The sequence below is a fragment of the Suncus etruscus genome, chromosome 2 (genome assembly GCF_024139225.1).
Source record: "Suncus etruscus isolate mSunEtr1 chromosome 2, mSunEtr1.pri.cur, whole genome shotgun sequence".
In the NCBI taxonomy this organism is placed as follows: Eukaryota; Metazoa; Chordata; class Mammalia; order Eulipotyphla; family Soricidae; genus Suncus; species Suncus etruscus.
The window spans coordinates 33,670,573-33,696,837 of record NC_064849.1 but is presented as its reverse complement, the minus strand read 5'-3'; the positions used below and the strand labels follow the sequence as shown (position 1 = coordinate 33,696,837).

Genomic DNA, 26,265 nt, shown 5'->3' with positions numbered 1-26,265 from the left:
TAACAGAGAGTTGGAGGCCAGGCTCACCCTGAGGAGAGAAAATTATCTTCCCAAATACTTGAAAACTACAAGTTCAAATTAGGAAGTACAAAGTAGCAGGCTGGACTAAAGCATGGGAGAAACAGAAAAGAAGAGAGGGAGTCCCTTCACCAATAAGAAGCCGGGAGGAGACAGCACACACCACGATATGCCATGTTTCAGAACAGAATAGGGGGCCAGAGAGGCAGAAAATAAGAAGGAAGCTGAACTCTAAACTTCTCAGATACTGAGAAGGGAGCTTTTCAGGGGCCTGAGAGCCTGTTCTCCCAGGACTGCCCACCAGCCAGGACTGTAGAGGCAGGAGAGAAGCCAGATGAGAGGAGGAAGAACATATCCACAGGAATGAGCCACTCACCAGAATGTCTCCCTTCAAAAGCAGGCCGGGTTCGATGGTGATACAGATGCTGGTCTGGCTGTCCCCTTGGACATTACTGTGGGAGTGGTGGGAGGAGAAAGAGAGGGTAACTGAGGAGGTTGGCCACCTTCTCCCTGCACTGTGTCTCAGCTCCAGAGCTACTCAGTCAGTGCACACACTTCTGCCCTTAGTCACCCACCAGAAGAGCAGTTCTCTTGGCATCCATCCCTGCACCTGCCCCACACCTCCAGGCCTTGTGTCCCCACAGGGTACCTACTAGATGCCAGATGTGTATACAGGTTGCATGGCCTGGTAGATGCGCAGAAAGGGCCGGCACCCTGGAAGAAAAGGGAGTGTTGGCTAAAACGGCAAAAATAGATGCAGAGGGAAAGAGGTGGGAGAAAGAGTGGAGGAAGGAGAGACAAATGGGAGGGAAGAGAAAGGAAAGAAGGAAGGAGGAAAAGAGACAGGCAGAAATCGAAAGCAGAAGAGGACATATTGCCAACTTTTCTTTTGAATGGCCCTGAATAGCTAACAACATCTACACAGTGAGCCAGGTTTTAATTCACCTTGTTAAGAAATAGGACGTGGGCCCGGAGAGATAGCACAGCAGCGTTTGCCTTGCAAGCAGCCGATCCAGGACCAAAGGTGGTTGGTTTAAATCCCGGTTTCCCATATGGTCCCCCGTGCCTGCCAGGAGCTATTTCTGAGCAGGCAGCCAGGAGTAACCCCTGAGCACTGCCGGGTGTGGCGAAAGAAAGAAAGGAAGGAAGGAAGGAAGGAAGGAAGGAAGGAAGGAAGGAAGGAAGGAAGGAAGGAAGGAAGGAAGGAAGGAAGGAAGGAAGGAAGGAAGGAAGGAAGGAAGGAAGGAAGGAAGGAAGGAAGGAAGGAAGGAAGGAAGGAAGGAAGGAAGGAAGGAAGGAAGGAAGGAAGGAAGGAAGGAAAGAAAGAAAGAAAGAAGAAAGAAAGAAAGAAAGAAAGAAAGAAAGAAAGAAAGAAAGAAAGAAAGAAAGAAAGAAAGAAAGAAAGAAAGAAAGAAAGAAAGAAAGAAAGAAAGAAAGAAAGAAAGAAAGAGAAAGAAAGAAGAAGAGAAAGAAAGAAAGAAAGAAAGAAAGAAAGAAAGAAAGAAAGAAAGAAAGAAAGAAAGAAAGAAAGAAAGAAAGAAAGAAAGAAAGAAAGAAAGAAAGAAAGAAAGAAAGAAAGAAAGAAAGAAAGAAAGAAAGAAAGAGGACGTAATGGCTGGAGCAATGGCACAGTGGTAGTGTATTTGCCTTGCATGTGGCCAACCCCAGCGGACCCCAGTTTGATTCCCAGCATCAGATATTGTCTCCCGAGCCTGCCAGGAGTGATGTCTGAATGCAGAGCAAGGAGTAATCCCTGAGTGCTGCCAGGTGTGACCCAACCCCCCCCCCAAAAAAAAGAAATAGGAAGTGATACAATGAAGACCCCAAGCCTAGCACCTAGGAGCTAGCCCATAACTGACCACCTGTTTGTCCTTGTTGCCACACATAGTAGTGCTTGGTGCTGAGAGGTCCACTGAGTGCACGCCCAGCAGTACATTTGGAGAGTCATGCAAAAACCAAAGATGAACCCTCATACCTCCAATCGTCGAGCTACTACATAAAAGGAGAAGACGGGGGCTTCTCCCGTGCTCAGTGGTAAAGCACCTCCCTCATAGGCACAAAGCTCTGAGTTTGACCCCCCCAGCACCACCCACATGACTGAGTCTGAGTCGAGAGGTGTAGCCATTGAGCTCTCAAGAGCCACAGCAAGTGTGTGAGCTCTGGTGCACAACTGAGTGGACAGGATGACCTAAGACATCACAATAATGAGAATGAATGAGGGAACTGGAAAGCCTGTCTAGAGCACAGGTGCAGGTGGGGTGGGGTGGAGGGAGATTTGGGACATTGGGGGTGGGAATGTTGCACTGGTGAAGGGAGGTGTTCTTTACATGACTGAAACCCAACCACAATCATATTTGTAATCAAGGTGTTTAAATAAAGATATTAAATTAAAAAAAATCACAATCATGACAAAATAATGAGAAGGAATGAGGGCAGGAGAGGGCAAAGAGAGAGAAAGAAGAGATGGACGAAGGCCAGAGGAGAGAAGCCAGAGGGTCGGAAAGGTACCTCCTTTGGATTCAAAGTTGGGGATGCCGTGCATGATCACGTGGTGCAGGAACAAGGGCTTGTTGTTCATTTTGATGGAGCCAGAGAGCAAACCGCTGAAGTAATGCACGTACCTGGAGCAGAAGAGGGGAGGGTACAGCTGCAGCACAGCAGGCGAGACTGGAGCAGAGCCACCCTCATTCCTTAGGTCCCCTGGCATCTGGGCCTCTGGTCAAATTTCATTCTTGCCCATTCTGTGTCCTCCCAGAGCAAAAAAGGCAAAACAGATACAAAGCTTCCCATTTTGGTTTCTCTGGCACACCCTGGTGGTCAACTTGAGCATTTTTATTCCTGTTTCTCTGCCATCTCAGAAATCTCAGTGTGGACCTAATTCAGCACATCCCTGCATCCCTGACAGATATCGGTTTGGTGTCTCTCTTCTGCACCACGCAGGTCTAACATCCATATAAGGGCTGTGATGTAGTATGAAACCAAATGTACCCTATTCCCACATCCCCCATTCTGTCCCAAAGGCCCACCAACCCACATCTAAAAAAGTTTAATCCTATAAACCTTCGCTTTTTTTTTTCTTTTTTGTTTTGATCACACCGAAAAGCACAAACTGTTTCAATTGATGTTGGAAGAAACTTCCAACAACTATCTCTAGGCTCAACAGTCTCCATAATCTATCTCCAGCTCTCTAAGAGTGGAAAGTTGGATACATAGCCTCAGAGACACGGCTAGAATGCCCAAGGCTGAGATAAACGCAGAGAGAAAAGGATTCTGAACTCTAGCACTACTGCCAAGTCAGTCCTCTTGATGTCCAACTGTTACCACTTCCTCCTCTCTGATTGACCACTGGATGCCAAGTCGGGGTCCACTGAACCAATCAGCATACATCCTGAGATTATCAGAGCCAACAGGGCTCTTGAAAGTGGGTGGAGCCAGCACCCACTCTGTCATAACAATGGTCTTCTCCTGTTTCTGGGAGCCTTGGCCCACCTCCAGACCCGTGGGCCTCTGTCCCTGGGCCAGGGTGGAGCCACCTTAAACAGCTCAAGCAAGATAATCTGATGGGCAGAACCCACTCTTATTCAGGTTCCTGCCTCCACACCCCCACACTCAAACTGGAAACCCAGAATGGTGGTTCCTATCAGCGTTCTGGATCATGCCAACAGGATGTGTCTGTGCTGGGGACAATGGGCTTGGGGTTAGGGTAACAATGAATGAAGGGCTGGGAGCTGCAGCCAAAATTGAGCTTCCCTCTCTTTCCGCCTTCTGCTCCACCCACTGCCCCATTCCCTGCCAGTGGCACTGCCCAGAGAGCGGATATGGGAGACAAGTGCCTTGTAAGCTCAGCAGTTACACTTTTACATTTGGACACCAACAGAATTACCCATCCCGGGAGCTGAAGAGTGGAAAGTTGAATACACAGAGAGATAGCAGTGTTTGCCTGGAAGTAACTGACCCGGATTTGGTCCCTAAAAGTAATCCTTGAGTGCAAAAACCAGGAGTAACCCCTGAGCACCATTGGGTATAGCCCCCCTCAAAAAAAAATAATAATTCACTTAAAGAAATGATCCACCCAGAAGCAAATGTGAAAGAGTAGCAAGGCAGACAGATCATGTAAATACACATACACACACACACACACACACACACACACACACACACAGCAAGGGAGACTCCCTAAATAACCCCTTCCTGAGCAATGACACTGATCCCCCTATTTTTCTGCTTTCTCTCTAAATCACATGGTGTCATCGTAAAATCAAACTCCTTTATTTGTATACCTTATCCTTCAAGGTCCCAGAACAGCCTGGAAACAAGGTCACCGACTATATATGGCAAACCAGGGTCTGAGAAGTTGGCACAGAACTAGAGTTCTTTCCTGAGATTCGTTCCCTGCAGAGAATGCCCACAGCTGCTATGTCTATAGAGCCAAATTTTTCTTTTTGTTATTTTATTTTGGGGCCACATCTGGGATGTTTAAGGCTTGCTCCTGGATGTGCTATCATTCTGGTCCCCAAAGCCCGACTTTTTTCTACACATAAAAACCCAGTTTTGAGGCAGAAGAGATAGCACAGCAAGTAGGGCATTTGCCTTGCAGGTGGATGATCTGAGTTTGATCCTTAGGGGCCCATTTGGTCCCCTGAGCTTGCCAAAGTAGATCCTGAGAGCTGCTGGGTGTGGCCCATAAAGGAAGGAAGGGAGGGAGGGAGGGAGGGAGGGAGGGAGGGAGGGAGGGAGGGAGGGAGGGAGGGAAGAAGGGAGGAAAGAAGGAAGGAAGGGAGGGAGGAAGGGAGGGAGGGAGGGAGGGAGGGAGGGAGGAAGGAAGGAAGGAAGGAAGGAAGGAAGGAAGGAAGGAAGGAAGGAAGGAAGGAAGGAAGGAAGGAAGGAAGGAAGGGAGGGAGGGAGGAAGGAAGGGATGGGAGGGAAGAGGGAGGAAGGAAGGAAGGAAGGAAGGAAGGAAGGAAGGAAGGAAGGAAGGAAGGAAGGAAGGAAGGAAGGAAGGAAGGAAGGAAGGAAGGAAGGGAGGGAGGGAGGAAGGAAGGGATGGGAGGGAAGAGGGAGGGATGGGAGGGAAGAGAAAGGGAAGGAGGGAGGGAGGGAGGAAGGGAGGAAGGAAGGAAGGAAGGAAGGAAGGAAGGAAGGAAGGAAGGAAGGAAGGAAGGAAGGAAGGAAGGAAGGAAGGAAGGAAGGAAGGAAGGAAGGAAGGAAGGAAGGAAGAATTGTGGGTGGGGAACCCAGGGATATTTCTGGTGCTGTGCTCAGGAGTGACCCCTAGCAGTGCTGGAGACCTTATAAAGTGCCGAGGTCAAAATGGAGTCAGCTGTTTGCAAAGCACCTAAGTCATTGTTCTATCATCTCTCCAGCCAAGACCTAGCATTTCTGTAGCCAGGCCCAAAGACTGGCTACTAGTGGATGGGTGCCACTTTTTAAGGCACCAAAGACCCATTCTCATCTGCTTGGGTCTCTTTCCACAATGGCAGAAACAGCACTCAACATGACAGCCCACTTCTAGCATGGCAAGATGGGGTATGAGTTGGGAGATCCCCAGCAAGAAAACAGCAAGATCTGGAGATGAATTGTGCTTTTGAGAGACTCCAAAGTCTCAGGAGATTCCATTCTGTAACACAGGTGGCCAAGCTAACACACTAGGAACAGGGGTGGCAGGCAACCATCCCGCTCTGCAGCTAGATTTCCAGCCCTGTGCAGGATTTCCCCACTCAGCACTGCCTCCCCTATCCCAATTGGAAACACCTGTGCTGTCCTGCAGATCAAATATCCCTAAACAGTATTTCCCTGCAGTGCAGAACCAAAAGACAATTCAATTCATAGGATGGTCCTTGCATGGCCAAGAAACACTGTTAGGCCCTCTGTATATTGGTTTTGGGTATAATCTAGCTCTGCCATGTTCCCTGCAGGTCCTGGCAGGTCAGGTTCCATCCCAAGAGGGATAGGCTTTTCCTCTGTACAAAGGAGACTCCTAACTAGCTTGTCATGTGGTTGCTCACCATTGTCCGTTTAGGGCTCCAATTCATCTCTTCCAAAAAGTCTTCCCTGACCACCTTTATCAAAACAGCACCACTCGCCACTCAGGGCCTCATTCTTTCCTTAGCACTCAGGTCTCCCAGATATGGTATCATCTACACAGTTACACGCTGAAGATCCATCTTTTGCAACAGAAAATCAGCTCCATAAGAGCTAAGGAGTTTGTTTTGTATGCAGGAGACCTGGATTCGTCCCCATCAAAACATGTGCCCCAAGAGTGAGCCCTCCATTCCCTGAGCACTGCAGGATGTTCCAAAACAAAGACTTTTTAAAGCAGATGTAGGGGAACCAGAATACTAGCAAAGTGGGTAAGGCATTTGCCTTGCAAGAGGATGACCCAGGTTTGATCCCTGGCATCCCATGTGGTCCCCATGAGCCTGCCAGGAGTGATTCCTGAGCACAAAGCCAGGAGTAATCCCTGAGCCCCATTGAGTATGGCCTAAAAACAAACAAATAAAAAAAAGTGAGAGAAAAAAATGTTTTTCTTGTTTAATTAGGTGACAACATGGCTGGAGAGATAGCATAGAGGGTAGAGCATTTATTTGCCTTGCATGCCACCAACCCAGGTTAGTTCCAAGCATCCAATATGGTACCCCCAGCACCACCAGGAGTAATTCCTGAGCACTGCTGAGTGTGGCCCCAAAACCAAGAAAAAAATAATACACATGGCCAACACAGGACAAACCCCAGTTCAAATCCTGTCATCCCATATGGTCTCCGGAGCCTGCCAGGCATGACTTCTGAGTGCAGAGCCAGGAGTTACCCCTGAAAATCGCTGAGTGTGACCCAAAAAACAATAATAATTATACTACTAATAATAATAATAATTAGGTGTCAATACTTGGAATGAAGTACGGTGGCTAAAATGTGCTGAAGGAAGGAATGAATCACACACACACACACACACACAATGTGCTGAAGGAAGGAATGAATCACACACACACACACACACACACACACACACACACACACACACACATCAGTCTGGAGCATCTACAGGCAGGCACTATGCCCACTACAGTGACCGGTGCCCCCTACAGGCACACAATGGCATTGACCCACTCTGCTGCAGGACTGAGACCCATCCCAAGAGACAAAGGCAAGGCAAGCACACAGTGCCTGCCCACACACCCACTCCAGATTCCCCTGAGTCCCTAAACTCACATGGCTCCTGGCCAGCAGCTGATCACACATGTTGGATTCACAGTCCCCCCGTCCACCAAAGCAAGTTCCCACCTAGAACAAACACATAGGCACTGGGGCCCTAGTCCCAACACTCACCTTCTCTGGGATGGCTGGCCGATGGGTACAATCTTATCCTCATAGAATCGCTTCATGGCAAACCGGTCCAGAGCCTGGTCAGCACTGTGGGAGAAATGGGGTGAGAGAAGCCAACCCCCACCCACCTGCAGCTTTGCATGTCCCTCCAATGTTGGCTGTGGAACCCAGTACTATGCCAGAGACCTACACTGCAGCCTCATTTCTCAGCATGTGCAGGGTGCCAAGGATTGAGGCATTCTGTTCTGGCTTCTCCTTTCCTTTCCTAAAGGATGATAATCTCACCCTCCTCTCAGCAAGACCGAGGTCTCCTTAAAGTGATTTATTTGCATGATGCAGTTTCAGTAATAGTATCATAAATCACAGTGTCTACTGGAAGAGAGAGAGAGAGAGAGAGAGAGAGAGAGAGAGAGAGAGAGAGAGAGAGAGAGAGAGAGAGCAGTATCTACCATGGAGGTGGGGTGCAGGAGGATCCTGGGGACATTGGTAGTGGAAAATATGCATGATAAAGGGATGGTGATGGACATTACATGACTGAAACTCAACCATCAACCATTTTTTTAACTATCTCACAATGATTCAATAAAAAAAATTGAAGTTAAAAAGTAAAATGACGGCGAAAGTACACCGGCCCAGTGGGGCTCAGCTGTGAAAGACTGTGAGTGTGACCTGTCTATGTCTGTCTACTGTCCTCTTGCGTGAAACTCTTGCGAGTGGGGCAAAAAGAGCCTCCAGAAACCTCGCTCGCCCAGACGCCATTTTCAGGGAGGGACTTCAGAGCATAAAAACCGGCTAACCTTTGCAAAAGCTGGCTCCCTGTGTGTGACACCAGGCGGGGAAAATCCGCAAAAGTACACCGGCCCAGTGGGGCTCAGCTGTGAAAGACTGTGAGTGTGACCTGTCTATGTCTGTCTACTGTCCTCTTGCGTGAAACTCTTGCGAGTGGGGCAAAAAGAGGCTCAGAGGAGCACGGCCGCTCCGCTTCGCTACGCGGCCGTGCACTCTTTCTAAGGAAAGAACTCCATTGCAACAAGAAGGAAAAATCACACTAAGAACGGCGCTATATCACAGAAGCAAACATTTCTCTCTGGACTGTCTTCTCTGTTGCATGCTCGGGCCTAAGATTTGACCCAGTGTGAGGCTTCATCCACGGAGGACTCCCCTCCCATAGAGGCAAGTCAGCCCATCCAGAAAGGGAGGAGCCAGAGGAGTGTGCTGCCTACATCATATAGACAATGAATACCACTACAACACGTAGAAAAACCCACAATACAAGTGTGACAATGGGGAAACAACGCAGGCCAGCATCAGACATAGAGAATGAAGATGACAATTCTGAGGACCAGATAATGACTGAACAACTAATCAACCTCTCAGATAAGGACTTTAGACTAGCAATATGGAAGGTGCTCAACAGACTCCAAGAAACCATGGATCGAGTTGAACAGAACACTAATAAGAACCAAGAAAATATGAAGGCAGAAATGACAAAACTCCAAACTGAAATAACATGTCAACTAACAGGACTGAAAAAGTCAGTAAACGAAGTGAATGACAAAATGGATAAGCTCTGGGACAGGGTATCAGAAGCTGAGAATAGACTTGGTGCTGTGGAAGATGAGATACATAACAATTCCATACAGCAGGAGAGATTGGACAAAAAACTTAAAGCAAATGAGCAGACAATGGAAAAATTAGTCAAAGAATGGGAACAGACGAAAATAGAAGTCTATGATAAGATCAACAGAAACAACTTAAGAATCATTGGAGTCCCAGAGACCCAGGAAGAAAATTTCCAGGAAGAATCAATGGTCAAGAACATCATTAAAGAGAAACTTCCAGAGCTAAAGAATATATGTGATCAAATCCTGCATGCCCGAAGAGTACCAACCAAAAGAGACCCCAGAAAAACCACCCCAAGACACATCCTAGTCACAATGACAAATCCCACAGATAGAGACAGAATTCTGAAAACAGCAAGATCAAAAGGGGAAATCATGTTCAAGCAAGCTTCCCTGAGATTTACAGCAGACCTGTCACCAGAAACGCTCAATGCCAGAAAGCAGTGGTGGGATATTGTGACAAGACTGAATGAAATGAATGCTTCACCCAGAATACTATACCCAGCAAAACTCACTTTCCGGTTTGATGGAAGAATACATGGTTTCACAGACAAAAAACAGCTCAGAAACTTCACAGACACAAAACCAGTCTTAAGAGAAAAACTGAAAGACCTAATCTAAGACAAGACTACCCAAAAGACACACCAAATTTTGAAATAAAGATGGCGTTAAATCCCAGGACAATTCTTTCTCTCAACGTCAATGGACTAAATGCACCAGTTAAGAGACACAGAGTGGCTAAATGGATCAAAAAACTCAATCCAACCTTCTGCTGCCTACAAGAAACGCACCTGAATAGTCAGAACAAACATAGACTCAAAATAAAAGGCTGGAGAAAAGTTATCCAAGCAAACAACACCCATAAAAAAGCTGGAGTGGCCATACTAATATCAGATAATGCAAACTTTATACTCAGGAAGGTTGTAAGGGACAAAGACGGACATTTTATATTAATCAAGGGGTACGTAGAGCAGGAAGAATTCACTCTCCTAAACATATATGCACCGAATGAGGGGCCAGCAAAATATTTAATACAACTGTTGACAAATCTGAAAAATAATATCAATAACAACACAATAATTGTGGGGGACCTTAACACGGCTTTGTCAACACTGGACAGGTCAACCAGACTGAAACCCAACAAGAATATACTAGACCTGAGGAGAGAAATGGAAGAAAGAGGCCTAGTGGATATATATAGGACACTCCATCCCCAGAAACCTGGATACACATTCTTCTCCAATGTACATGGGACATTCTCCAGGATAGACTACATGCTGGCACATAAAACATACCTCCATAAGATCAAGAGGATAGAAATTTTGCAGACTACCTTCGCTGACCACAAGGCTCTGAAATTATTTGTGAACTCCAAAGGGACTCAGAAGAAACACTTTAACACCTGGAAGTTAAACAGCCTCATGCTCAATAACCAGTGGGTCCGAGATGAAATCAAGGAGGAAATAAAAAGGTTCCTGGAAACAAATGACAATAAAGACACAAACTATCAGAACTTATGGGACACAGCAAAAGCAGTACTGAGAGGAAAATTTATAGCTTTGCAAGCACACATCAGGAAGGAAGAAGGAGTTTACCTGAGTAGCTTAATGACACAGCTAATAGAACTAGAAAATGCTCAACAAAAGGACCCAAGAATAGGAAGACAGAAGGAAATAACAAAGCTGAGAGCAGAAATCAACGAAGTGGAAACTCAAAAAACAATCCGAAAGATCAACGAAAGCAGAAGTTGGTTCTTTGAAAAAATAAACAAGATTGATAGACCACTGGCAAACCTAACAAAGAAAGAGAGAGAGAGAAACTTGATAACTCGTATCAGGAATGAAAAAGGAGAGATCACTACTGATATGACAGAGATTCAAAGGGTAATCAGAAACTACTTTGAAAAACTCTACGCCACTAAAAATGAGAACCTGGAAGAAATGGATAAATTCTTGGACTCTTATAATCTTCCACGGTTGAAGGAAGAGGATGTAGCATATCTAAACACCCCCATCACCATTGATGAAATTAAAACAGTAATCAAATGTCTGCCGAAAAACAAAAGCCCAGGTCCAGATGGATTCACTAATGAATTCTATCAAACTTTCCAAGAGGAACTACTGCCAATCTTGGCAAGACTCTTTCATGAAATTGAACAAACAGAAACACTTCCAAATAGCTTTTATGAAGCCAACATCACCTTGATACCTAAACCAGACAGAGACGCTACCAAAAAAGAAAATTACAGACCAATATCACTGATGAATGCAGATGCAAAGATCCTCAACAAAATCCTGGCAAATAGGATTCAATGCCTCGTTAAGAAGATCATCCACTACGATCAAGTAGGTTTCATCCCAGGAATGCAAGGCTGGTTTAACATCCGTAAATCTATCAACATAATACACAACATCAATAACAAGAAAAATAAAAACCACATGATCATATCAATAGATGCAGAGAAAGCATTTGATAAGGTCCAACACCCATTCTTGATCAAAACTCTCAGCAAGATGGGAATGGAGGGAACCTTTCTCAATATAGTGAAGGCCATCTACCACAAGCCAGTGGCAAATATTATCCTCAATGGAGAAAAACTGAAAGCCTTCCCTCTAAATTCTGGCACAAGACAAGGCTGTCCTCTCTCACCACTCCTATTCAACATAGCACTGGAAGTACTTGCTATAGCGATTAGGCAAGAAAAGGATATCAAGGGAATCCAGATAGGAAAGGAAGAAGTCAAGCTCTCACTGTTTGCAGATGACATGATACTCTACTTAGAAAACCCTAAAGACTCTATCAAAAAGCTTCTAGAAACAATAGACTCATATTGCAAGGTGGCAGGCTACAAAATTAACACACAAAAATCAATGGCCTTTCTATATACCAATAGTAATAAGGATGAAATGGACATTAAGAAAACAACCCCATTCACAATAGTACCACACAAACTCAAATATCTTGGAATCAACTTGACTAAATATGTGAAGGACCTATACAAAGAAAACTATAAAACTCTGCTCCAAGAAATAAGAGAGGACACACGGAAATGGAAACACATACCCTGCTCATGGATTGGCAGGATTAACATCATCAAAATGTCAATACTCCCCAAGGCATTATACAGATTTAATGCCATCCCTCTAAAGATACCCATGACATTCTTCAAAGAAGTGGATCAGACACTTTTGAAATTCATTTGGAACAATAAACACCCTCGAATAGCTAAAGCAATCATTGGGAAAAAGAATATGGGAGGAATTACTTTTCCCAACTTTAAACTGTACTACAAAGCAACAATTATCAAAACAGCATGGTATTGGAATAAGGATAGGTCCTCAGATCAGTGGAATAGGCTTGAATACTCAGAAAATGTTCCCCAGAGATACAACCATCTAATTTTTGATAAAGGAGCAGGAAATCCTAAATGGAGCAGGGAAAGCCTCTTCAACAAGTGGTGTTGGCACAATTGGATAGCCACTTGCAAAAAATTAAACTTAGACCCCCAGCTAACATCATGTACAAAGGTAAAATCCAAATGGATTAAAGACCTCGATATCAGCCCCAAAACCATAAGATATATAGAACAGCACATAGGCAAAACACTCCAGGACATTACAGGCATCTTCAAGGAGGAAACTGCACTCTCCAAGCAAGTGAAAGCAGAGATTAACAGATGGGAATATATTAAGCTGAGAAGCTTCTGCACCTCAAAGGAAATAGTGCCCAGGATACAAGAGCCACCCACTGAGTGGGAGAAACTATTCACCCAATACCCATCAGATAAGGGGCTAATCTCCAAAATATACAAGGCACTGACAGAACTTTACAAGAAAAAAACATCTAACCCCATCAAAAAATGGGGAGAAGAAATGAACAGACACTTTGACAAAGAAGAAATACGCATGGCCAAAAGACACATGAAAAAATGTTCCACATCACTAATCATCAGGGAGGTGCAAATCAAAACAACGATGAGATACCACCTCACACCCCAGAGAATGGCACACATCACAAAGAATGAGAATAAACAGTGTTGGCGGGGATGTGGAGAGAAAGGAACTCTTATCCACTGCTGGTGGGAATGCTGTCTAGTTCAACCTTTATGGAAAGCGATATGGAGATTCCTCCAAAAACTGGAAATCGAGCTCCCATACGATCCAGCTATACCACTCCTAGGAATATACCCTAGGAACACAAAAATACAATACAAAAACCCCTTCCTTACACCTATATTCATTGCAGCTCTATTTACCATAGCAAGACTCTGGAAACAACCAAGATGCCCTTCAACAGACGAATGGCTAAAGAAACTGTGGTACATATACACAATGGAATATTATGCAGCTGTCAGGAGAGATGAAGTCATGAAATTTTCCTATACATGGATGTACATGGAATCTATTATGCTGAGTGAAATAAGTCAGAGAGAGAGAGAAAAACGCAGAATGGTCTCACTCATCTATGGGTTTTAAGAAAAATGAAAGACACCCTTGTAATAATAATTTTCAGACACAAAAGAGAAAAGAGCTGGAAGTTCCAGCTCACCTCAGGAAGCTCACCACAAAGAGTGATGAGTTTAGTTAGAGAAATAACTACATTTTGAACTGTCCTAATATTGAGAATGTATGAGGGAAATGTAGAGCCTGTTTAGGGTACAGGCGGGGGTTGGGGGGGGAGGAGGGAGATTTGGGACTTGGGTGATGGGAATGTTGCACTGGTGATGGGTGGTGTTCCTTTTATGACTGAAACCCAAACACAATCATGTATGTAATCAAGGTGTTTAAATAAAAAAAAAAATTAAAAAAAAAAAAAAAAGTAAAATGACCTTCCAGAGGCCAGAGCAATAATACAAGCAAGCAAAGCACTTGCCTTGAAAACAGCCAATCTGGGTTTGATCCCCACCACACCATAGAATTCCCCTGAGCTCCAGTAGGAAGGATCCCTGAACAGAGATGTCACAGTGCTCTTACCTGGCTGAAATATTGCTGTAGTGCATGTAGGCCGCAATGACAACGCCTATTCTGCCTCGGCTTCCCTGAAAGAGCCAAGAGCACACAGCCATCATTTCTAAAGCTGGCCCTTCCCAAAAAGTCGTCAAGAAAGGGGGAGGGGACCAGGGCTGAATCTCAGGAAGAGCAGCATAGCTGGTCAGTGATTACATCTGAAAGCACCACAAGCTGGTGCCCCACTTCCTGGGAGTCCTGGCCAGGACAGAATCTACTGTAACCCAGAAAGCAAAAGACACAGCACCACACACACATGTCACATATAAAATATAGGAAGGCATGTTCATTCACTCAGCCAAGACACTGGCAGGCTGAGCTCACACATACACATGCACAAACATATACACACCCCATGTGTCCACAACTGCACACAGGTATGTGGCATGCCTCACACATGTGCGCATGCATTATTACATGTAAGTAAGCACATTTCACCATGACGTGTGTGCACATGTGTAGTTACACATCATATGTTCGTATGCACACTCTACAGGGACACACTCTGTTGTGTGCAATTCACTGTCTCACACCTGTGCAGGCTTGCCCCGCAAACCCTCTCTGACCTTGTTGTGCAGGACGACGACATTGTGGGGGTCTGCATTGAGCCACGTGTCCACAGCCTTGCAGACGCTACAGATCTTCTCCAGGGCTGGGGTGTGAAGGTCAGGCCAGCCAAACTCCAGCACCTACGGCCAAGCCATGTGTGAGTGGGTGGATAGTGGGAGCACTGGAGAGCCTGGGAAGGGGGCAGCCACAGGGGACCTCACTAATGGTCTGGCTGAAACAGAGGTACAGCTGAGATCTAGAGCCACTTGCAGCCTCCATTTCCATCTACGTGTGTAAAGTGAAGCCCAGAGCCCAAGATCCCAAAGTCCTGCCCACCCTGCTCTGAGATTCCCCAACATATCCCCAAGCTCTCCTCCTCCCCCAAATACTCCTGTTATCTGGCTCAGACCACAAAAGGCCAACAAAGAGCCCATTCCTGCCTCATTCCTAGCATTCTTGCTCTTTCAGGCCCCAGACCTACTGATTGTTGATTTTTTTTGGACCAGCTTGAGCCAGAGATCAAGGCAGAGCTGAAACTTGGCCTCTGGCACCTGGAAGTGTTTCTAAACTCAGAACTTTATTTTACTTTATTTTTGGGTTTTTGGCTACTTCCAGCAGCACTCGGGGGTTACTCATGGATCTATCTATGCTCAGAAGTTGCTCCTGGCAGGCTCAGGGAATTATATGGGATGCCAGGAATTGAACTTGGGTCCGTCCTAGGTCGGCTGCATGCAAGGCAAACGGTCTACTGCTGTGATATCACTCCGGCCCCATAAACTCAGAAATTTAAAATTAGAAACATTTTTCCCCCTGGTGTCTCAGCATATGTGTACTTGTGTACATGACATGACTGTCATTTTCTAGTTTATTGCTAGTTGTTGCTAGTTTTCACATCTGTCTCATCCATACATCAAATTTCCATCATAGGTTTACATGCACAGAAAAAATATGCACAGCTCAAAACTAGCTGTGGTTTCAGGCATCCACAAGGTGTCTTGGGAGTATTCCCCAATCCACGACTGCACTGTCTGTCCATTGTCTAAAGAGAAGGCCCCGGAGACATTTTTTAACAGGGGGTGCTTGGGAACTACACTTGGCAGGGCTCAGGCTGACCCCTGGATCTGTACTCTGGAATTATGGCACTGAAGATGTGTTAGTTGACATTTCAAATTGCTCCAGCACTTTCCCCCAAGCATAAAATGTGGGCTATTAAGGGGACAAGGACCCCCACTCTCCAGGCCCCACCCCACAGGCTTTAAGCTCACCTTGGCATGCAGCTTCGTGATGTCAGCTCTCCGCTCAGAGAGGTTGAACAGCTAGGAGAAGAGGGGAGAGACTGTGAGGAAGCTGTTCCCCACAATCATAGACCATCCCTCACATCAGCACACGGAGTCCCTTCAGAATCCACCCTGATGCTAGAGTATCCCAGAGCAAAACAGAAAGCAGTCAGCACTTACTTGAACCTGGGGAAAGTTCTAGAACTGAAGATGAGAAGTAGAAGGGAGCTGTCTTAGGGTTTAATACCCCCCAAGAAGGGCAACACCCTGCACAAATAGAGATTATCTTTGTTTTCCATTCCCATGTGGGTTGAGACCCTTAGCCCATGAAGCAGCAGCTGCTCTTAGATAGATTTTCTCCCTGCCCTCTCCCCACCCCACCACCCCCGCAGCTACAAACCATCCTTTTGGGTCCTCTCCCAGCCTGCCACCCCTCTGCCAGCCAGAGGAATGACTGCCTCACCACATCCCAGGAAAGTCCCTAGTCACTGTCACTCCCCAATCAGCTGTGCCTGGGTTCCCTATGATCAGGATATGGTGTTGGGAAGGTATGAAAAGGGGGCAGGGCGGGTGGCTGTATGCAGAGTCCCAGATTCTGGGCTTCAGCAAGCAGAGAACAACTCAGAGGGTTCGGATTCCACTCTTGAACCCAGCACAGAAACAGGCTTTATTAAGTTACTGTACCTACAAATCAACTGTCCTCCACCTGCCAGACCAGGCTTGGTCTTTACCTCTATCATCTAAGGGACTGGGGAGACAGTCCAAGAATTAAGGGGCTTGCTTGCATGAGGTTGACCCTAGTAATATCTCTGGCACCAGAAAAGTACCCCTAAGTTTGCCAGGAGTGATTCTTGAGCACAGAGCCAGGAATCAGCCCTGAGCACTGTTGAGTATGGCCCCAACCAAGAAAATCAAATAAAATGAACACATCTAACATGGTTTAACTGATTCATCAGCCATCATAGCAGGAGTCTGCTGAGAACCACTGTAAAGAAGGGGAACCTGAGGTGTAGAGGTCAAATGGCCAAGATCAGAGAGGAAGAGCAGAGGCTGCACTCTAACCCTGGACTCTGAGGTTAAAACTGGGCTCTTCGACTGGGGAATGTGGCTCAGTGGCAGAGGGCACTGCAAGCCTTGCATGCAGAAGAACTGGTTTTGACCCCCAACAATACAGATCAATAAGTGAAATGGAGTAAAACCAGGCTGTTAACCAAGTTCCACATGACTGATGGGTTGGCACCATAAAACTCCACATCCACCAGGAATTTGTACACACACACACACACACACACACACGTACAGACTCCACAAGCAAATGTACATACATGCATGTACCTAAATGCACAATTACATAATGCACAACACCCACAGGCATATGTACACACACTCTCGTAGGCACAAACACAGCAGGCATACTGCAACATTCAGCTGCACACACAAATATAAGCATGTGCACACACTCGCACACCCTGATGCTATATTGTACACAGGGTTACACAACACACGGTCAAATGCACATGTGAGTACAATATGCACAAACACCACACCCCTAACACACATGTGAATGTAGATAAATGCCAGTATATGTGTGCAAACTTCAGCATGCATGTGCATGCAAGACACCCACCATGAACATCGATGCATAATACTCTGTATGTTTTCACATAGCATGACATACATGTGAGTGCGCACTCTATGTGTGTATATAGACACATGCCCATATATGTGCTCATGTCCCCAAAATGTATATTATATAGACATGCGCCGGTGTATGTACACATAGCCCAACATACATAGGCACTCACCTCAGTATATATGTATAGGCATGTGCGCACCTCAATGCACACATACATACACCAGTATGGGCATGCACATGAATGTACACCCCAATGTACAAATGTTCATGTGCCTAAATCACTATATTCATGTGCACCATTCCAACATGTATGAGCATACATATTCGTACACCAATATGCACACTCACACATACAGATGTGAGCGCACCGATGCATGTATTGATATACCATCATATGCTTGCATGTGCATCCCACACATGTGCACCTTCAAATACAGATGGGATAAAGACAAGTATCGAGGCCAAGAGCAGGTGGAGAGAAGGGGAGGTGAGTAGACGCCAGCAGTGAGGAGGTGGCAGGGCATGTTATGGGAACAGGCCAATTCTCACCAGGTAGTTGCCGCCATGTTTGGACTTAAGCATCTGCGCCACCTCACGGAGGTTGCTCTGGAAGTTCTCCTCAGTGGTGGTGCTGGGGAAGGAGACAGCGATGATCCTCTCGGTGATGTACACCAGGTCCAGCTCACAGCTGTCCTCGGGGGTCTGGCTCACACTCATGTTTCTGGGAAGACAGGCAGCAGAAGGTGGTTCCTCATCAGAATCCACACCCTCAAAGGAAAAGTGACATCGCTACACCTCCCACCTCCAAAACCCCATTCATGGTGCTGCTCTGCTTTCACTTCATTTTCTGGGAAGCAAGATGATGACTCTGGCAGGGTCAGAGGGTTGGTCAGATATAACACAGCCTGTCACTGGTGTGTCCCCTCTCCCCACCTCCTTTCATCTGAGCTCCACACTGGCACTTAGTTTGCAGGTTTTTCTGACATTTCCAGGATAAAAGGGGGCTTTGGGGGAGAAATGGAAAGTGCTGCTTCCCAGCTTCCCTACTTTGTATCCCTTTTATTACTGTTTTGTTTTTATTTGATTTAGAGCCACACCGAGCTCAGTTTTTACTCTAGGCTCTGTGCTCAGGGATCACTCCTTGAGGTGCTCAGGAGGAGATCATACTGGATTCCAGATGGAACCTGGGTGGGCCATGTGCAATTCAAGTGTCCTACCCATTGAACAGCTCTTCAGCCCCTTTTAGTCATTTGCTTGAGGTTAGAGGGATATTCCCAGCTGTAAGAATGATGGAAGCAGAGTAGATGAAGTTCTTTAGCGAGGGTGATGTGTAGGGAATGGGCATGTCTTATCTAGATCAGTGTATAAGATAAAGGACAGACTTCTTAGGAATTTGAAAACACATGCTTAAAATTGCAATAGTATATCACAGGAGAGACTCTAATTAATTGGAGAGTATTGAGGGCTATAACGGGTAGTAATAGGGTCATATTAAGAGAGGCTTGGTAATTGATAGTATATGTTTTATCCTTTAAATTATGGGGAGACACTGACATAATTTTTAGTCCTCAACAATCAAGTAACATCCTTTCATAAAGTAATTAACATTTAGGAAATTATTTTATACACGAACTTGATTATAAAGCATTATCTTAAATGAAGATGGCATTTTTGTAAAGATTGGTTTCGGAGTCACACTCAGCGATGCTCAGGGTTACTCCTGGATCTACCCTCAGAAATCATTTCTGGCACTTCTCAGAGGACCATATGGGATGCCAGGGATAGAACCCAGATCAGCATATGCAAGGCAAGTGCCCTATCCGAGTACTATCATCACCCAGCCCCCTGAAGATTGATTTTTATCTTTGCTATGAATAAAACTTGAAAGTTAAAAAGAGGGAGGGAAAAACTTCTAAGCTCCTCTCCCTGTGACTCGGTTTATCTTTGTTTTTGTTTTTTGCTTTGGGTCACACCCAACAGTGCTCAAGACAGTGCTCCATATGTGGTCCTGGGGATCAAAACCTAGTTAGCCATTTTGCCCTACCCACTGCACTACCTATCCAGCCCTGAGACTTGGTTTCTCCCTCCATCAATGAAAACCAAATATTTACCTTGCAGGGCTCCTGAAAGCATGAGACAAAAGATCATGACAGTGACTGAGAAGTTGCACTCAAAAGTCTAGCTTAAATCTTGAACTCACAAAGGCTCATTTGTAAGTGGTACCCATTGACACCTTCCCTGCCCCACTTCACCTGGCTGTGGCTTTTATATCAGAGACCCACCCTCACATCAAGGTGACTCCGTTTTCAGAGCCCCAAAGGCATGACTATCAGATACAAACACCCAGGGACCCATCACTAATACCCCAACTCACAACCAGGCTGGGGACCTACCTGGTGGGCTGAGGATGAGGCTGGACACTTGGGGTGATCTTTGTGGAGCCCTGGGAAAAAGAGGAGAGCAGCATTAGGGAGGAGGCAGGCAGGAAGCTGTCCTTCAGGATGCCAGGCTGTGGGCAAATACAGATTCTGTGCCAACAATCCAGTCTGGACACCCTCACATAGCACCATACAGCTACCAAAGCCCAAAACAAGCAAGGCAGTTCCATGGGAGTCTTGCCAGCACCCCACAGATGCATCCGTTCCCGGGACCAGGAAGGGACCCCAAATGCTGAGAAAGGCCACTGCAGCCCACACTGAACACACAGAAACCCCTTTGAACTTGACTCTGCACTGGCATGAGTGACCCCACCGAAGAAAATGCAGGGCAAAGCATGAAAGAAGGAAAGGCAAGCACCTGGATTTCCCCCACCTCCAAAAGCCTTACCCCCCCCCCCCCCATTATCCAGTCATTGACCCAAAGTGTGAAGAAGAGAGGGGCCAGCAGGGGGCGCAGCACCCACCGAGATTGACTAGAGAGGGCCCCGCCCTGTCTGCTGCCAGTGCACCCACACAACTTTCCTAGTTAGGGGGACAGAATTAGGTAGAGTTGGGGCATGGGGGTGTCTAACTCCTCCAAAACAGCAGGTCGGGGTTAGAGACGAGAGCCTAGAGTCTGAAGCTTGGTGATCAATCCTCAGAGCTCTGCTGACAGTCCTCATGGGACAACAACTGGAAGAACGAAGAAACAAATGGAAGGATCATCCTTGAGGCTTCTGTGGCAGAGCAAACATCCTTAATACATCTGGCTGGGCCACAGTGCATCCCTGGCATGCATAAGGCCCAGGTTCCATCCCTAGCCCCACACAGCTCTCCGGAGCACCACCCCTTAACCGCCCCTGGCATTGAACCATGCAGTCAGGTCAACTAAAAATGATGAGAAGTAGCCCCCAATACAGCTTTGGAAGCCTCCTAGATTCATTCATTACATTTATTTTAGAAAACAATTAAGGGTGGGGTAGAGACATAGTGCAAAAGTTAAGGCAGGTCCAGTTCGATCCCCCATAAGATCCCTCTATTCTGCTGAGAGTAACCCAATCACAGACCAGGGAATGGCTTCTGGGCACCATAAAGGAAAAATTGGAGATACAACTACTCACCTCTACAGAAGGTGAAAACTCCACCTCACCTTCATTACCAGCGACACCCCCAACATTTTAGCCACCACACATAAGGATAAATCAAAACCCCAACTACTAGATTCCCAGGACTGAGACCAAAGAATAGGAGTTTCTATGGGTTAAGGCACTTGCCTGTAGGCCCTTTACTGCATCAACCTGAGTTCAATCCCAGGCACCATATATGGACCCCTGAGCACCACTAGAGGTCACTCCTGAGCACAGAGCCAAATGCCACTCCTTGGGCACCACAGGATGTACCCCAACTCCCATCCCCTCCCCCAAAAAATAGATTCCCAGGACTGGCTGAGCCCTCCCTGTGCCTTCCAGAAACTGGAGGGACCCTCCAGCACCAAGCTAGGGCAACCTCTCGGGAGAGAGACTAATGGGACGACAATCAACTGCCAAGGAGAGGAGAGACCAAGACTTGCGGACTCACCCTGCAGTGCGGGTGGCTGGCAGACGCCAGCCTCACATGGGGCTGACAAGGATGACCAAGAAGAAGATCCTCCCCTCTCTGGATCTGCAGTCCCACTGAGAAGATTCCACATATCACTGAGTACCAGCAAAGCTGAACCCTAAGTCCACAGGAGTCCCTGTGGCTGGGCTCCCTCCCAGCTCCCAGCAGCTAAGTTGAGCTGCAGTTACAGGCAATGTTCTCTCCCCCTTGGTCCTTCGCTTTCTTGGCCCCAAGGTCTTGGGTCTGCATGAGTCAGGCATTGGGGATGGTGGGGTGAAGGGAGGGTAGTACGGAGTGGCCATGGAGGGGATTGTTGGTTCACAGCCCCAAGCCAGGCAGTTCCCAAACTCCCGGCCAGCACCTCATCTATCTCCAGTTCCAGCTCTCTGATGAGGAGTGGCTGAAGGCCCCCAGCTTCTGCCCCCGCTCCAGGCCTGGGGCCACCCCACTTAGTTATAAATAGCCCCTGGGGCTATATCTGCCGCTCATCCCCAGCACTTTCTAAGGACTTGACCTCAGCTGTTTCCAACATGGAAGTCACAGACCAGGGGTGGACAGGACCCTTTGGGTCCCAGTCCCAGGACTCAGGGTAATGGGCATCAGGGTACAGAGATGGGCTTGGTATGGAAACTGGGGGCCCAGAGGAGTCTGGAGCTGCCGCAGGGCGTGGGATGATCAGGATGCACAGGTCAGGAACATTGGCTTCCACTTCCCTACATACACCCCCAACATGAAAACACTTCACATTCCTCAGCCTCCCCACCCCAAAACTGCCAGGGAAGATAAATAAAAACTTAGCTAAGTCTGGCCAAGTCACCTCTAGAGGTGACAGAACAAAGTCCCAGCCTGTTCTGTTCCCCCTGGGCCAAACAGGGACAGGCAGGGGGGTAGAGGGAGGAAGTGAATTCGGACAGTGACCCCACCAATGGGGGACAGGGGCAGACATATGGGTGGTCAGCCCCTGATGAATCACTGGCCACCCTCTAACTGATGATGTTTCCTGTTTTTCTACAGTTTTGGAGCATGTGACACCCATGGCAGAAAGCTAATGCTCACAGAAGACGCACCAGAGCATGGAGGATGCACTCCCCTAAGGGGCTACCAAGGGGGTAAACACAGCAGAGGGGTCTCTACATGCAGGAGGGTTCATGCCCAATGTTTGAGATGCTCTAAGTACAGAGGGCAGAGAGGAGCTCAGGAGAAGTGAGGCCACTGTGTGTTGTTTCCCTTTTAGCAAGATGAGTGTCCCAGGCCCCAAGACCTAAGGATTTGAGGGTGCTGGTCCCAGAAATAATCTAGAAAAACCAGACACGCATTCAGCCCCACTTAAGATGGAGAGAATGTAGAACCCAAAAAATTTCTCTGAATTTACCTGCTCTGTGCACAAAAAGGCCTCTGGGAAATCAGCAGGAAGCCACAAAAGATGGCCACAGAGAATTTGGGGGGTGGGGGGGGAAGGGACCCACACACTGTGGGAGCTCAGGATATACTCCTGGCTCTGCACTCAGGAATCACTCCTAATGGTGCTCAGGAGACCATAAGAAATTGAACCTGAGTTAATTGCATGCAAAGCAAGAGGTCTACCCACTGTACTATCACACCCAAGGAGAATTTTATCTTATTAAAAAAAAAAAGAAATAGAACAGTCTCAGTGCCAGGGAGAGAGTGCAAAGAGCTGGGCTGAATCCTTTACAGGCTGGTGCTCCGGTGCTGCCGGTTCAATATCCAGCATTGCAAACTCCACTCACTGAGTAGCAGCAGCCCCCAAACTAAAAGAAAAATATGGGGCTGAAGAGATAGTATAGTGGTAGGGTGTTTGCCTTGCACACAGCTGATTCAGGACCGATGGTGGTTCGAATCCCGGCATCACATTTGGTCTTTCATGGAGCGATTTCTGAGCACAGAACCAGAAAGTACCCGAGTGCTGTGGGCTGTGACCCAAAATACAACAACAAAAAATAAAAAAATAAATAGAATTGCTCGGCCTCTCTGTGTCTCTAATCCATTCTTTTTTATCACTATTTTGCTGTGCCAAGGATGGAACCCAAGTCCACCAGGTACCCCCGCTGCACTGCACCCACCTATAGTCTCATCCTTAACCTCTCAGGGTTCTAACAGCCTTCTATCCACTCTCTGTGACCATCCTGCACAGAACTAAGTCTCTAAAAGGACTTTGGGGGGCCTAAGCAATAGTACAGTGGATAAGGCACTTGCCTTAAAATTAGCCCAGGCTTGATCCCAGGCCTCCCATATGGTCTCATGAGCTCCATCAGGAGTAATTCCTGAGTACAGAGCCAGGAGGAACCCCTATGCACTGCCAGGTGTAGCCCCAAACCAAAACTAAACAAACAAACAAATAAAATGACTCTGTATCCAGAAGCTCCCCTTGGGCACCCCTATTACAACTACACAGCCTCTCCTCAGCAGTGAAGACAGGGGAAATTCCACTGCCTGCTTTCCCTGCCTCTTGCCTCTGGGGAAGTTCCTCCTGGTACCTAACCCTCACCCTTCCTGCTGCAGCACCCCCGACAACCCTCCTCAGGGCCTTGTCCTCTCTTGAGCGTGCTGCTCTTTAGTCACCTTCCTCTTCCAGAGGGTGGGGACCCTGCTAGAGGAACCAGCCTGCCTTTGAGGTTCAGGGACCCAACCCAAGAGACTCAAGACCAAAAGGAAAGCATTTCCTGAGCCCAGTTCCCCAGGGCACAGGCTTGGGATGGGAGGAGGGTCAGTAAGAAAATTCAGAGCAGGTCCAACAGCTGAGGACCAATCAGCTTAAGGCCCAGCCCCATTCCTCGGACTGTGGTGGGGCTGTGGCCATCCCCATCACACTGAACCCCCTCCAAACACACACACACACACACAAACCACCACCACCAGCAGTCAGCCAGCCACACCCCTTCCTCTCTCCTTCCTGCCCACCAGCTTGGATTTTTCCAAAACAAAGTGCGACAGAGCACACAGCTCCCCCCCACACCCCAATTTCCCCCACCCTCCTCACTCTGCCCTGGATGCCTAAGTCAGAAAGAAAAGCAGCTGAGGCTGGCAGCCTCAGACTGGTAAACCGCCTGCTCACCCATGAGTGGCCCACAGGGGGGCACTAACTTAAGGACAGCGCCTTGGACAGGTGTCAGGGGGGTCCTGAAAGACTCAAGATGTTCTGTCTCCTTGGTAGGAGGCTTCCCATTCCAGAACATGCTTGCTGCCTTGCTTAGTTCACTTGCCTGTGATACCAAAATGCATCTGGTCCTCTTACCCTGAGGCGGACAAGACTCCACCCTCAGCTGCCCGATACACAGAAATGCAGGTTTGTTGTACTGTGGCAAAGCCTGCTCCCCAGAAACCACTAGTCACTTCCTTAAAACAGCGGCATTACCCAGAAAGATTCTCTGCTGCTCCAGGACAGTGGCTCAAGGGCTAGCACACATGTTTGGCATGTGTGAGGCCCTGAGTTAGACCCTCACTTCACCCCTGTCCCACCGCCACGGTATGGTCCCCATGAATTGCCCAACGTAGCTTTTGTAACAATTGCCTGAGTTTTCTCTGCTGGGCTGGGATTCACCTCACGGTGTTATCTGGTGTGTTGGGCAGATGGGGAATGGATGGGAGGACTACTACCTGAGAAGTGTACCCGAATCATGGGCTACAGGGTTTGGTTCACACACTCCACTGTGGTGCAAGGCTAAGAACTAGGGTTCCAGCCCTGCACCAGATCCAAGCAGTCATTCTAGAGGAATGGAGAGAGGTATACTTGGAATCACGAGTCACTCGGGGCCTCTATTTTCTATAAAACGAAGCCATGGAGCCAGAAAGATAGCACAGTGGTAGGGCGTTTGGCTTGCACGTGGCCGGACTGACCCGGGTTCAATTTTCGGCACACCACAAGGTCCCCCAAGCCTGCCAGGGTGATTCTGAGTGCAGAGCCAGAAATAACCTGAGTGCCATCAGCGGGTGTGACCCAAAACATAAATAAATAAATAAATAAATAAATAAATAAATAAATAAAATGAAGCCATAGCATTTACCTCAGGGAAATCAGGGATTAAAAAGAAAAAACTCAGCCCAGACTCCAGCCCTAAGTCTGATATAATAGCAAAAAAAAAAAAAAAAGAAATGCATGGAGCTGGAGAAGTCATTCAAAAAATTAGTGCAATGGGGCTGGCGAGGTGGCGCTAGAGGTAAGGTGTCTGCCTTGTAAGCGCTAGCCAAGGAAGGACTGCGGTTCGATCCCCCAGCGTCCCATATGGTCCCCCCAAGCCAGGGGTGATTTCTGAGCGCTTAGCCAGGGTAACCCCTGAGCATCAAATAGATGTGGCCCAAAAAACCAAAAAAAAAAAAAAAAAATAGTGCAAGCTTCTTTACTTGGGACAGATAGCCAGGGCTTATTCCTGATTCTGTGCTCAGGGGTCACTCTTGGAAGAGTTCCAGAGACCAGATGAGGTGTCAGGAGAGAACCGGGATCTACTACGTGCAAGTAGTAGATTTACCAATTGTGCTATCTCTCCAGTCCAGGCTACATGAGTTCTATCTGGGAGGCCTTGGTTCAATTCTCAGTGTCGCAAGTTCCTGACCATCAACTGGAAATGACCCCAAGCAAAGAGCCAGGAGAAATCCCTGAGCACTGCTGGAAGTAGATCCTCTCCCACACAAATATATATACTGGGGCTGGAATGATAGTATAATGGAGAGAGTTCTTGCCTTACATACACCAACCCAGGTTCAATTTCTGACACTCCATATTGTTCCCAAGCATGCCGGGAGTGATCCCTGAGCTCAGAGGCAGGAATAAGCACTGAACATATCTGCATGTGGTCCAAACCTCCC

At 47.2% G+C, this 26,265-nt stretch overlaps 1 protein-coding gene across 2 annotated transcripts in view; it reads right to left on the bottom strand.

Moving 5' to 3' along the window:
• TNS1 (tensin 1) overlaps positions 1-26,265 on the bottom strand; it is a 200,195-nt gene that overhangs the window by 79,600 nt on the left and 94,330 nt on the right. For both annotated transcript variants that reach the window (XM_049768018.1, XM_049768016.1), the window contains exons 5-13: positions 19,822-19,871; positions 17,978-18,149; positions 15,781-15,831; positions 14,533-14,655; positions 13,934-13,998; positions 7,342-7,425; positions 2,527-2,639; positions 672-732; positions 395-470 (exon numbers count right to left, since the gene is read on the bottom strand). In XM_049768018.1, the coding sequence (XP_049623975.1) occupies positions 395-470; positions 672-732; positions 2,527-2,639; positions 7,342-7,425; positions 13,934-13,998; positions 14,533-14,655; positions 15,781-15,831; positions 17,978-18,145 (741 nt within the window). In that variant the 5' untranslated portion in view covers positions 18,146-18,149; positions 19,822-19,871. The remainder of the gene's footprint in view (positions 1-394; positions 471-671; positions 733-2,526; positions 2,640-7,341; positions 7,426-13,933; positions 13,999-14,532; positions 14,656-15,780; positions 15,832-17,977; positions 18,150-19,821; positions 19,872-26,265) is intronic.